This window comes from Diuraphis noxia, unplaced genomic scaffold, assembly GCF_037042655.1.
Source record: "Diuraphis noxia isolate RWA-SAM2 unplaced genomic scaffold, SU_Dnox_SAM2 contig0003, whole genome shotgun sequence".
Lineage (NCBI taxonomy): Eukaryota > Metazoa > Arthropoda > Insecta > Hemiptera > Aphididae > Diuraphis > Diuraphis noxia.
This window is the reverse complement of record NW_028301713.1, coordinates 56443283-56457273: the sequence shown is the minus strand read 5'-3', so window position 1 is coordinate 56457273 and position 13991 is coordinate 56443283. Positions and strand designations below refer to the sequence as shown.

The following is a 13991-nucleotide window of genomic DNA, read 5'->3' as shown; positions in this document are numbered from 1 at the left end:
AATAGCTTAATTATAGGTTAAATATAACAACTTATCCAACCTTAAATATTATTTAGAGTAAGAATATGTAAACTATATTCAAGGACATTAAAATGTAATTGACATTATTCATTGGTGTTTAAATAATCAAATGCAATTGCATATTAATAGAAGCATGTATTTTATATCGCCATCATACAAGAAAATTGAGAATTTTATGAAGTTAGGTATAACAAAAGATTTATAACCATATAATTAAAACTCTAAAAATATTTTACACAAAGAAATGTATGCATATTTAAAAATACCTAATTTTGATTAGTGATAGATTATAATCTATATAAACTGATTAAAAATTATCTTAAATAGTATATTTTTTCTTTCATTTATTTTCATTAAGTAATGATAAGTATACTTAAGTGTAGGCACGCTAAAATAATAAAACACAAACATTTTTTTAATGTATAATTAATAATACAAATATTTAAATGACTAGAGATTTATAATAAAAAGTTATGGCTTATACTATTATACTATTATGTATACCTTTGATAAAAACAATAAATAATTAATTGGGGGTAGTTTTTAACACAATTAAATGGTTTAATAATATTAAGGTAGGGGAATATAAGAGCTAAGTAAAAATATGAATAACAATCATTTGGAGAAAAAATCCAGAGTAACAATATCAAATAGTTTTAATCGTCATCGTCGTCGTCATCTGATGGAACGAACAATTCATTTTCCTCTAGAAAATTAGCCATATACTTACTTATGGTAGCTCCAATTAATAACCCTGGAACAACTGTAAAAATTATACCCACTAGTCCAAATGGAATTTTTTGTGGTTCAGGCAATAAAGCACCAGTAGATGATGTAGTGGCTGTTCGAACATAACATGGTCGCATAATTCTTGCCATTTTCAAGAAACTTGATATCTTAGTTTTCATTTTTATTTTTGGTGTAACAATAAATACAATTTATAGGTGTAGTAATTTGGAAGTTTTTCGAGCAATATCAAAAAAAGTACATCCAAAGTTTAAAGTTTAAATTAAGAAATTGTCAAATTTAATATCAAATAATAAAAGTCATTTAACCCACAACTGTTATTACTTATCATTTATCAGTTAAATGTAGATTGTAGAAGAGCACTAAGAGCGGCAGGTTCAGAAGGTCCATACTCCAAAGTCAATATTATGGTGTTCTGTGGACTGTGTTATCACAGTAATAATATGGGAAATTTGAATACATGATAAAGCTTAGATAATGAAGAATAAAGCTAAATATATATATATAATTGTAATGGTATATAGGTATTGATAAGGATGACTTAACATCGGGGATAAAAAATATTTGTATTTGCCTACACTGATCCGGTTAAAAGTTACCATTTCTCTGACCACTTCTACAAATTAATTGCTCTTCATTTTCTTGATTCTTCTTGTAAAATATCATCACGATGTTTTTAATTTTTGTAGTCACGTTTTACAAAGTATTTATATTTTGAACCAAAATTATTAAAATTTTTGATTTATTTTAATTTATGTTATTGCCTATTATATTTTTTTGGTGTAAAAACCTATAGAGCTGGGTAAACTTTCCCGGCCGTGTAATTTTTTTTAATTTTTAAAGAAGATCAGAAGCCATTTGCAATGACACTGGAAGTCAAGGAGGGAAACTTGACTAATTCAAACAAACAGCAATTAAATGGTATGTATAATAATAAGTAGCTAATACATTATTACAATAATAATAAATACATCTACATTACAAAAGAGTATTATATCTGTGATGTAGTATTTTTAGCTTAAAATTTTGGGTAGATACCTTTATTATGGTTACTATTTAAATTTAAAAAAATATATATATTTTTTAATTGAACTGTAAGTACTTAATTGCCTTATCAATTAAGAATATTGTATTTTTAGTGTCTAACAAACAGTGGTGGAATTAAAATATTGTACCTAATCATGCTCATATATATATATATATATATATATATATATTACTGGAACTTAACTTTTTATATTTGATTTTACTTCAATATTTTATTAAATTGTTATTATTTAAGGTTACTAGTGGTACCCTTAAGTAATAAGATGTTTGATTTTTAAATTAATTAATCATTGAAATCCACACTTTTAATTACTATCAATCAATTTTATTCCAATGAATAGTAGGTAAGTACTAGTTAAATATTTTTAAATTTGTTTGTTAAACTGATAAAAAAAAAAGTACAGTTATGTATTTAGGGAGTGTGCCCAGTTCTCTAGTTTTTTTCTTTAGGCTATCCTCTAAATATACTATGATATGAGGATAAATATATATATATGTATAACTATTAAAATGTTCAGTGGCAAAAACAAAATATTCTGTTATTATTTGTAATCTTTATTTCTCAAAATAGTATTCAATAGATATTTAGGTAAAGGTGATCAAAAATACTTTTGAGTACCAATGATATTTTATCTATAATTTACTGTCAATGAATATATTACTAGGTAGCTAGGTACTTTGCTATTTTTTTATAATTTTTCTGAATTTAAGTTTCCAAAATTATAAAATGTCATCATAGTATGCTTCTTTCCTTTAATGTTTCACATGACTTTTGTTTGAATAATTTCTTCAAAATATGTCTATAAAAGACATTTTTTTTTTTAAATTATTAATCATTTGCATCTGTTTCTGATATTAAGGGATACAAGAAAATTATTATTTTATGTGAAGTGAAAACATTTTTCAAAATTTAATGATAAGGTTTCTACAGGAGTTTTTATCATTTTGAGAGTTATGGGAAAAATGTGTATATTTTTAGCAATACATTACTGCCTTGAAATATTTATTAAGGTCTAAGTTCCATAATAGTTATAAATTAATAACTGGGTTATATTTATGACAATTGATTCTATTTAATATTTTTAATTCTACCATAAAATTATAATGTGTGTTTTGACATTAAATTATAAAACAGTAATACATTTAATTAACCTTATTTTTATTATGTGCAGGTACCTGTGTCTATTCCAATTAACCTAATTGTGTATTATTTGTTACAATACTGACAGAATATAATTTGTTAACGATACTTATTTTATTTATTTTTAACATACTTTAACCATCCACGAAATATGATTAGTAAATACTAGACTCTATATATTTGAGTTTTCAAATATTTAGTATCAAAATAATAGTGGGTTAAATATATATTTTATTTTAATTATCTAAAAAAAGAAAACACATTAACTCTTTTCTTAACCTAACCAATATGAAATTGTTGAATTCATAACTACTTATTTTTTATTTTATAATTGATCAATTAATATTATTTGAATTACAGATACTAGTTACATAAAAAGAATTTAAACACAACTTATTAACTAAAATTTAATTTTATAATAATAACATTTGAAAACATATAATTAATACTGTTCTTCTGGTAGATAAAAAAAATCAGAAAATGTTCAAATCATCGCCTTAAAATAAAAGTTTCATTATTAAAAAAACATAGAAAAATATTAAGATTGCACTATGAATATATTATGTTTATACATAGAATTGTGTATTTGAGGTTGCAACATTGTGCAATATCTTCAGCAAATGGTACATTTGAATATTTTCAAAGGGTTAATTTGTTAATTCCTAATCTATTAAGAAACTGAATATAGCTGTAATATGAAATGTAATGCCACAAAAAGTGTCTTAAGACAATAAATAAGAAAATAAATAAAAACATCATTGTGTGAAAAGTGTTATAAATTATTATATTTGTTCAGTGATGATATACTTTTCTGTTCCTGGTATAATATTAATGGACTGATTTTATCAATCATCAATTTGAAATTGCCATATTGATTTTTTTAAATATAATGCTATACAATTACATTTGACTATAAGCAAAACTACTAGCAAAAAAGAAGCAGTAGGTATGCACTGAGATGGAAAACTTCTTCCTATATGTTACCCTTAGTACAGAAAATGTTGTAAGTCAAAAGTTATTAACTTAAATTTTGATTAATTGAATATTCATCAATATTTTAAATATCTGTTGAATAAAGGTAGACTAAGACGGTTTTCATTTGAACAACAGGAGGATCAACCTTAGTAGTATAAAAATTCTTTTTGTTGAATATATGCAGAGTTACAGTGACATGATAAAAATTAGTTCGTTAGGTTAGCAGTTTATGATCACCGCTTTAAAGTCTTTTAATTAGGCTACCTGGGATAGTAACCGGTGGCAGATCAGAGACTAAAGAATTTTTGACTAACCTAATATAAGAATAAATAAATACATTCAAAAAATATTAGTAGTCTTTAAATTTGAACTCTTTTTAGTATCTAATTAATGTCATTTTTATTTATTATGTATAACTGTATAGTAATGTCAATGGATATTTTCTCTCATCATGTGAACTCCATGTCAAAAACTTTTATAAATATCCAATTTAATTATTGTATTCATATTATAGATTTCTTATAAAAATATATATCAAAAAATGATTAAGTACAGTCTTGCACAGTATCTAAAATATGAAAATAAATAATAGTAATAAAATATTAACTTCATAGTATTTATTAACTTAATCATGTATTTTATATTGCAGGAAATATAGAAATGGCTTGTAGTGATCATAAAACACCAACTGTAGATCATGTTATTAATGGAATCAGTAGTCAAGAAATTAATTCTGAAAGTACTGCAACTGTTAATCATGTAGATGTTGTCAATAATAATGAATCCCTTAAAATTGAGAAAAAGCAATTAAAGAAAAATACCAAAAAAGAAAAAGATATGGACATAAAGGTTAAGGATGGAAACATTAATGATATTTCTCATAGTGATGATAGTTCTGAGGAAAGTACAGATAATAACAAAAAAACCGGTACTGAGATCATTTTCATTCAAGATCTTGGTTTTAACGTGAAAATAGTTTGTCCTGGAACTGAAGCTTTTGAAATTCAAGTAGGTTAAATAAAATTAAAACTATTCAATTTAATGTTGTATGACATGCTTAATGTAATTTAGGTATCTAGCATGGAATTGGTTCAAGAGATTCACCAGTTACTGATGGATAGAGAGGATACATGTCACCGTACTTGTTTTTCATTACAATTAAATGGAGTAACATTAGATAATTTTTCGGAATTAAAAACTATCGATGGCCTTAAGGAAGGTTCTATTATTAAGGTATGTTTCAGTGTTATATAGTTGTTGAAAATAGTGGTAGTTACAATAAATATGTTTATTTTATTTTCGAATGATATTTTTGTTCTGTGAATATCTTGCCCATTAATCTTTCAATCTTTCATATCACTCTTTGTAGTCGTATATGATTTATCAATATAATATATAAAATAAATTTTTCTAGTCTGACTTAAAGATCTCAAACTTTTTTTATTACCTACTTGTACTACTTTTATTAGTTAAAAAAAAATAAGTTGTTGCATTATTAAAATTATATATTAAGATATAATATATATTTAAATATATAAAAGCAAGTTTATTAAATAATATATTTTTTTAAGGTTAATAATTAAACACTGTCTACTTCAGTTTAAATGACCCATCATTCTCTGGCTCGTTCTTATTGCCTATGATAATTTTTTGAAAGGTTAAAAACAAATATGTATTAATAATTGTATTCGAAGAACATAGATATTATTGTAATAGTATTGGTACTCACTATTTACTTGTAGCAATCTTAATGTCTCATTTATAATTTTTGTCTTGTGTATTGTTATTATATAAATTGATGGGTACAGTAGAAATGTGTTATTTTATGAAAACAGCTTTATAAGTAAAATTATTTGGCCACTAATCAACTTGGGTTGAATGTTAGGAACATTATTATATCATTTTTTTTTTTTTAAGCTTTGGTAAATGAGGCTGTAGGTTGGTACTGTTGGGTTTTGGGACTGTACTTTTGGAACACTTGTATGTTTGGCAGAATTTCTAGTGGGCACTCATATGTTTCTGTTATGCTGAGGTGCGAGATGGTGACCTCTCTAGACACCATGACTGCCTGCTTGTAAAGAGGTATCGCTCTCATGACCAAGGTTTGAATCAGTGATGGTGTGATTCACAGCCGACTGCATAGAATGCTTGGCCACTCCGCCCCCTTATAATTAAAAATTGGTAGCAATACCATGTCTCAAAAATCTCTTAGGTACACGGAATATAACTTTTTGAACCAATAATTATCCAACAAATCTGAGACAATTGGTCACCACAAATTACCTTCAATTCAGTCTTAACTAATTATTTGCCAATAATAAATTGTTAACTAAAAGAACTTAAAATATTTTTGTTTCAAAATATATTTTCTAATGTTATAAAAACGCCTTGGTTTTTTTTTCTATATTATTTTAGGTTGTTGAAGAACCATACACAATGCGTGAAGCTAGAATTCATGTTCGTCATGTTAGAGACATATTAAAATCATTGGAAATGGCTGATGCTTATAATGGTGTTGATTGTAATTCATTATCATTTTTAAATGTTGTTACTCAAGGTAATAAGTTTGATATAATTTTTATTTCTCCAAATATTATTCTTATAAACTGGTGTATTTTCAAAAATAGAAAAGAAAAAAACCCGATCTGAAAGTGTTGACTGTACTCCTCCAGATTATATAATGCCCAACAATAAAGATCGACCTTTACTACCTCTGCATCCGACATCAAAAGACTTAAAGGGGCCTCTATGTATTAAGGTAACTATTATATTTCATATCTTAATTCCAGTATTTATGCTGTACTTTGAAGACATGTTTTGTTTTTGTTTATTGTAATGATATATTTTATTTTAGATTTTGTTTGAAGCAAAAACATTTTTAAGGTTTTTCAATGTTTGATTATTTCTGAATGGCTCCGATTGTTGTTAAGAATATATTTCTTTTTTTAGTAATTTCCCTATTTCTTTTCAATTTTAAAGTAAAATGTTTTATTAATATTAAATGTGGCTTTATTCAAGTTTTTATCAGAATTATTATTCATATTATTAATCCTTCCTTTCAACTTTAATATAATTACATAATGTACTGCCAATATATTTATACATATACATGTGTATTATTAACTTGTAAAAATATATGATACTATTTATGATCTTAGGTGCTTACTACTTCTGCGTGGAATCCTCCTCCCGGTTTTCGAAAAATGCATGGAGATTTGATGTATATGTACGTTATTACATTGGAGGATAAACATTTTCACATTACTGCTTGTACTAAAGGATTTTTCATTAACCAGTAATTATAACTTGTATTTATTATTTTTATTTTTTATTAAAATTGTTATTATGATCAGGTCTACAAATGAAGAATTTAATCCTAAACCTGCTGCTCCAAATCATTTATGTCATTCTTTAATTGAATTGCTAAGTCAAGTAAGTCCAGCTTTCAAACGAAATTTTGCAACATTGCAAAAAAAGAGAACTGCTCGTCATCCCTTTGAACGCGTTGCAACACCTTATCAAGTATATAGTTGGGCATCTCCCTTACTTGAACATACTTTAGATGCCATCAGAGCTGAAGACAGTTTGTATTATTTTTGTTGATCTTTTTTTTTTCTTGGTATTTCACTTCAAGCAAAAAAATTATATGTATACCATAAAAAAAAAATATGCATGTTTATAATTATTTTGTGTATTTTAGCTTTTTCATCAAAACTTGGATATGAAGAACATATCCCAGGTCAAACCAGAGATTGGAATGAAGAATTACAAACAACTAGAGAACTTCCTCGTAAGAATCTTCCAGAACGTTTATTAAGAGAAAGAGCCATTTTCAAAGTTTGTTATACAACATTTTAAATCATTTAAAAATTGTTAAGTTACTTAAAATACTTATTTTTTACAGGTACATGGTGATTTTGTAGCTGCTGCTACACGAGGTGCTATGGCAGTAATTGATGGTAATGTGATGGCTATTAATCCTGGCGAAGAAGCAAAAATGCAAATGTTTATATGGAATAATATTTTTTTCTCACTGGGTTTTGATGTTAGAGATCATTATAAAGAATTAGGTGGAGATGCTGCTGCTTTTGTTGCTCCTGTATGTAAAAATTTTATTTTTGTTCAAATTAAAGTTTCTAATTTTTAAATGGCATACTATTTTAGCGAAATGATTTGCAAGGAGTGCGAGTATACAGTGCAGTAGACTTACCTGGATTATACACATTGGGAACCGTAGTTGTTGATTATAGAGGGTACAGAGTCACAGCTCAATCTATCATTCCTGGTATTTTGGAAAGAGAACAAGAACAATCTGTTGTGTATGGATCTGTGGACTTTGGTAAAACTGTGACTACCAATCCAAAATATATTGAATTAGTATGTGTCTGTGCATTTTATTAAATATATTATAAATATATATTGAAGCCAACCATACACTTATTATAGCTTAGTCAAGCTGCGCAGCAGTTAAAAATAATGCCACATAAAGTAATAAGTGAAAAAAGTGAAGAAATTGAATTATGTTCCTCTGTCGAGTGTAAAGGTATCATCGGTAATGATAGCCGTTATTATATCTTGGATCTACTAAGAACTTTTCCTCCAGATGTCAATTTTTTGTTACGTAAGTTTTATACAAACATGATTTGAATTCAATTAATCAAATGATAATTAAATTGTTGGCTTTAGTTGATGAAGATATACTTAGCAAAGAAGTAAAATCTTTGGGATTTCCTATTCAGCACAGACATAAATTATGTTGTCTCAGACAAGAGTTGATTGATTCATTTATTGAGTAAGAATATTAAATAAAATTATATCTATTTTAAATCGATCTAATTAAATATTATAATTATAATTTTTTTAAAGAACACGTTATATGATGTTTATTAAGTATGCAGCATTCCATTTACAACATTTAAACTTATGGAAAAACCAAAAAAATTTAGGCAGCATAACTGACAATATTGCGCTGGTATGTTAGATTTTCTCTTAAATTGATTTAATCTTGTATTAATTTATTTTTTTAATAGAATAAGGAAAAAAAAGTCCAAAACATAGATGATAATAGTAAAAATGAAATGGCTGATGTTAAAATAAATGATAAAGTGAATGAAAATACATTAGAAGAATCATTAGAAACTAAAAAAAAAATTGTGGAAACAATTACTGAAAGCGCTGTAAAAGATAGTAAGCTATTATTTTTAAGTCTTAATTCCTAGTTTCTTTATTGTGTATGTTTTGTAATAGGTGATGATAATAGCACTAAAGAAGTTGTTAAAAAAGCTGCTCAAAAAGTTGGGTCACTGAAAGAGACTGAATTTGATATAAGATTCAACCCAGATGTGTTTTCACCAGGTGTAAAGCATTTTAACTCTGAATCTGATCAATTTAAATTAGAAAAACAATTGGTTGTAGATGCAGCTGAATATCTACTGTTATCACAAATTCCATTGTTTGTATGTTTATATGATTTCTTTATCTGATACTAATTAGTTTAAGATCTTCAATCATATTGTGAATAATTTTTGAAAGTTAAATTGATCTTAGTTAATAATGAAGTTTTTTTTATATAAAATATAATGAAAACTTATATTCTATATAAGATATTATATTATATTATAATGAAGCTAACATTTTAGTATTTAAACTCTCCATGTTTTTAGTTTTAATATTATGATTAGATATTATACATTTAACAAATTTGAAAAATTATTTTTGGGAGCAATTTCTATTTAGTATTTAATATTGTATTTAGAACAGTATTTGTAAATGAAAGGCATACTGTGCTGTTATATTTTGAAAAAGTATAAAATATATTCTTATAGATAAGAGATTGTATGGATCATTCTTCTGCACCAATGGATGGACAAATATTATCTGAAAATTTACATACCCGAGGTATCAATATTCGCTATTTGGGGAAAATAGCTGAAAAACTTTCAAAAATCAAACAACTTGAATATTTGTACAGTATAACTGTTGCAGAATTAATTACTAGAGCAGCAAAACACATTTTCAATACTTACATACAAGTAAGAAGAATTATAAATAGATTATTTTATATACTTAACATTTTTTTATTTTTAGTCTGCAGAGTTAATGAGTCTAGCAAATGCTGTTAGTCATTTTTTGAATTGTTTTTTGTCATCATGTTCAACACCACATCCTCAGAATACATTAGATGATGTAAAACCAATCAAAAAACGCAACAAACGTAAAGGTCGATTAAATAGATTACTTACTGTAGATAATAAAGATTGGGCTAATCTTACTCGGCATGGTCTATGGTCTCAAATTCGAGCAGAAGTAAAATCATATTATGCTTGGGAGTTGGTTTCTGAAACTATTGAATCTATTTGTGAACATTATGGTACTCAAAAAATATCATTATTGAGGTACACAATACTTACATAAAGCTTTTTATAGGAGGATATTATATTTGTATTTGTTATTTATAATATGATCAGCACATTTGCTTTCCTCTTGATAGGTCATTTTGCTTAAAAACTGGAATTCAGATACTGTTGAGGGAATATTCATTTGATTCTAAAAATCGGTTTACATTTTTTGAAGAAGATATTGTGAATATGTTTCCAGTTGTTAAACACATCAACCCTAGGGTAAAATAAAATAGAATTGTTTCTTTCACTTTTTAAAATGTATGTTGATAATTACAGGCAACTGATGCATTTAATTTTTATACCACTGGCCAAACAAAAATCCAACAAGGGCTTTTAAAAGAAGGATATGATTTAATTATGGAAGCTTTAACTCTATTAAATAATGTATATGGTGCAATGCATCCTGAAATCGCTCAATGTTTACGAATGCTTGCTAGGTTAAGTTATATAATGGGTGATTATGGTGAAGCCATGGCATATCAACAAAAAGCTGTGTTTATGTCAGAACGAGTTAATGGAATTGATCACCCTTATACCATAACAGAATATGTAATAGAAGAAAAATGTGTTTTTCTGGATATCATAAATATTATTTTATTTTATTTCAGATTCATTTAGCTTTGTATTGTTATGCAAATAATCAAATAACTACAGCTTTAAAGTTATTGTACCGAGCTCGTTATTTGGCCGTTTTGATTTGCGGAGAAAACCACCCTGAAATCGCTCTATTAGATGTATGTATATCTAAGATTATTTTAGTTAAAATTGTTTATTTGATTTTTATACCTATTGTCTCTATTATTGTTATATATGTATTTATAGAGTAATATTAGTCTGATATTACATGCAGTTCAAGAATATGATCTTTCATTAAGATTTTTAGAGAAAGCGTTAGCTTTAAATATTAAATTTTATGGTCCTAAATCATTAAAAGTAGCAGTGAGTTATCATTTAGTTGCCCGCACTCAAAGTTGTATGGGAGATTTCCGTTCAGCATTGAGCAATGAAAGAGAAACTTATGCAATTTATAAACAACAGGTATTTTATAGTAATGAAAAATTAACAATTAGTTTAAATTAATGTATTTTATTTTAAAGTTTGGAGAAAAACATGAAAAAACTCAGGAATCGTCGGATTGTTTGAAACATTTAACACACCAGGCTGTAGTATTACAAAAAAAAATGAATGAAATCTATACAGGAAAAACTGGTGCTACATTACCTCCTATACAAATTCACCCACCATCTATGGGCAGTGTATTAGATATGCTCAATGTCATCAATGGCATTCTGTATGTACAAATTAGGTACGTTGATAGATTTAAATTTATATACATATTTAAAAGTGCATTTCATTAATTTTTCTTACGTTATTTAGTAGATTTGATCAACTGAAACCTATATAAAACATAAACTTACTAAACTGATTAGATTTGAAAATTAAAATAATTGCTTTGTATAAATATTGTTTTCCCCAATAACTATATGAAAATTTAATACATTTTTATATTAACTGTTTAGTCAACAAGACTTAGAAAATTTCAAAGCAGAGGTTGAAAAACGTTCGGAAACATTAGACTTGGTGAAACCATCAACAGAGCAACAAGATTGCACCAGTTGAGAATTTTCGAATCGTGTAGTAAGTTTGTCTAATGCTTTCAGTGATTTAACGATTGCTGAGACAACTTAAGTAGTCATTTTGATGCTCATTTTTATTTTGTATTGTTTATTTAGTTAATAAGTTCTTCTGTTTTGTTACTGGATATGTACATCATTATACATTTTTAATTTATATATATACATACAAACATACACACACACACACACACACACACACACACACACACTGTAGTGCCATTTATCTAGTCTCTGTTAGTTCATATTTAGTTATTGTAATAATCATAAAAGTTTTTAAAGTTATAATTTACTTTATGTGTATTTACGAAATAATAGTTACTAATTAAGTATACACTCATTAATATACATAAAGAACTGAGAACGTGAGGTATTGGAATAAAATAAACTACTTATTTTTATTTCTTAATTAATGTAATAAAAGTTGAATTTTTAAACTACTTTATAATATTATTTGAAGTACCCAAAAGATAACAACAAAGCTCATGAAGCTCAAATTCCTTTTTCCTAGTAGTAGTTAAGTATAAAATGTAATATAATATTTGTGTTATTTGAACAATCCATACACACATTTTAGTTTAAAGGAATAAAATAGCAATAATTTTTATTTAATTGTTTCTTAATATGTTAAAACTAAATAGTTAAAAAATCAACATTTAATCTATATTTTTTGTTATATTTATATATATATATGTGTGTGTATGTGTGTGTGTGTGTGTGTGTGTGTATATATATATTCTGTTGTTGTTGTTATTATTATTACTCTATCATGTGCTTAGAATTTTAAAATCACTAAAAAACTTTTAGACTGCGATAATATTAGACTGGTAACAAGACAGTAGATTTATTTTAGAAAGTTTGTTGATTTTTTATACAAACCATTATTGTAGTTCAAAATTATACAAATAAAGTTTTTTACAAAACAATTGTTATTTATTGTTTAATTTTTAAAAATTTGTCTCTTAGAGAACGTAACTATTCTGACAATTATATTTATAAATCTAAGAATTCATTCTTCTAAAAGATTGAAAGATAATGTTATTTATAAATAATTGAATATTTTTTGTAAATAGCAACATCCTTTTTATCGCTAAGGGGACTGCTGTGCTGGTTTTACTACCAATACCAATTTCCTTCTCTTTTTCCCACCTATGGAATCTAGTCAAAGGCAATACTCAGCCTATGATAGCAAAGTGGGCCAAGCCAATTAGTCTGAAAATTAAATTTATTCTAGTGATAATATATGTATACTTTTATTCACTGTTCATTCTCTTCCTCACTATTTTAAGGCTAAACATCCACATGTGATGTCTAAGTCTTTAAAGCATATAACTTGTTAAATTTTAGATTTTTCGTAATGATAATGAATAATGATGTTAATCATTTCTACAAATAGAGTGAAGTGAGCTATTCAAAAATTTAAATGTAATATTACTATCAAGAGGGTCTTTTAGGTTTTTATTTTATTTATATTTTAAAACGAGTTATGAGTATTTTTAGATATAAAAACAATGAACATTTTTAAAATTCACATTACTCGTTTCAAAATTGAAATATAATAAAAAGTCTATGAGATGCCTAGATAACAATCTTACCTTTAAATTTAAAAAGTGGTAACTTAAGATTTACTTCAGAAATCAAAAAATAAAATGTATGTAATTTTGAACATACAATTTGCCATGTATGTTTTTAATCCACAACACATGCGGGTATGGTGTCATCTTAAGGCACAAATGTAATATAATAATTATTATTTACATAAAAAAAAAGATTTTAGCTGTGAGGTTAAAGAATAATAACAGTGAACATCATAAAATAACATAAAAGTATTAAACCAATTTTATCTAGACAATGGTTTTGACAGAAATTGCCATTCTTATTTTGTCATTCCCATATCATCACCCCGTTTAATTATGTTGATTCTGAGGCGGTAGAGTAATATTCTATTGTTCAGTTATGGTTTTTGCGATTAGTAACACACAATAATATAAATTATTTACATTTAGTTGTTAGGTGAATGCTAAA

General features: G+C 26.1%; 2 protein-coding genes across 2 annotated transcripts; one reads left to right on the top strand and one right to left on the bottom strand.

Moving 5' to 3' along the window:
- Positions 1 to 136: 136 nt before the first annotated feature.
- LOC107174056 (Essential MCU regulator) lies at positions 137 to 1111 on the bottom strand. Its single transcript, XM_015524857.2, has one exon. It carries the CDS (start codon positions 927 to 929, stop codon positions 678 to 680), a length of 252 nt encoding a protein of 83 aa, XP_015380343.1. The 5' UTR covers positions 930 to 1111; the 3' UTR covers positions 137 to 677.
- A 291-nt stretch (positions 1112 to 1402) lies between these two features.
- clu (clustered mitochondria protein homolog) lies at positions 1403 to 12892 on the top strand. The gene is made up of 23 exons (XM_015524890.2): positions 1403 to 1689; positions 4581 to 4939; positions 5003 to 5164; positions 6347 to 6488; positions 6559 to 6689; positions 7090 to 7226; positions 7285 to 7514; positions 7632 to 7768; positions 7836 to 8030; positions 8096 to 8308; positions 8378 to 8552; positions 8618 to 8723; positions 8798 to 8903; positions 8962 to 9118; positions 9179 to 9387; positions 9757 to 9963; positions 10019 to 10326; positions 10422 to 10551; positions 10609 to 10881; positions 10941 to 11066; positions 11155 to 11370; positions 11430 to 11638; positions 11853 to 12892. Exons 1-23 carry the CDS (start codon positions 1632 to 1634, stop codon positions 11950 to 11952), a joined length of 4086 nt encoding a protein of 1361 aa, XP_015380376.1. The 5' UTR covers positions 1403 to 1631; the 3' UTR covers positions 11953 to 12892.
- Positions 12893 to 13991: the final 1099 nt, after the last annotated feature.

Excerpts from the sequence above, each read along its gene's own strand:
- clu (XM_015524890.2), top strand. The coding sequence starts at position 1,632 with ATGACACTGGAAGTCAAGGAGGGAAACTTGACTAATTCAAACAAACAG. Across the intron at positions 8,309-8,377 it reads ATCCAAAATATATTGAATTA|CTTAGTCAAGCTGCGCAGCA; the intron begins GTATGTGTCTGT and ends CACTTATTATAG. Across the intron at positions 11,067-11,154 it reads CTGAAATCGCTCTATTAGAT|AGTAATATTAGTCTGATATT; the intron begins GTATGTATATCT and ends ATGTATTTATAG.
- LOC107174056 (XM_015524857.2), bottom strand. The coding sequence starts at position 929 with ATGAAAACTAAGATATCAAGTTTCTTGAAAATGGCAAGAATTATGCGA.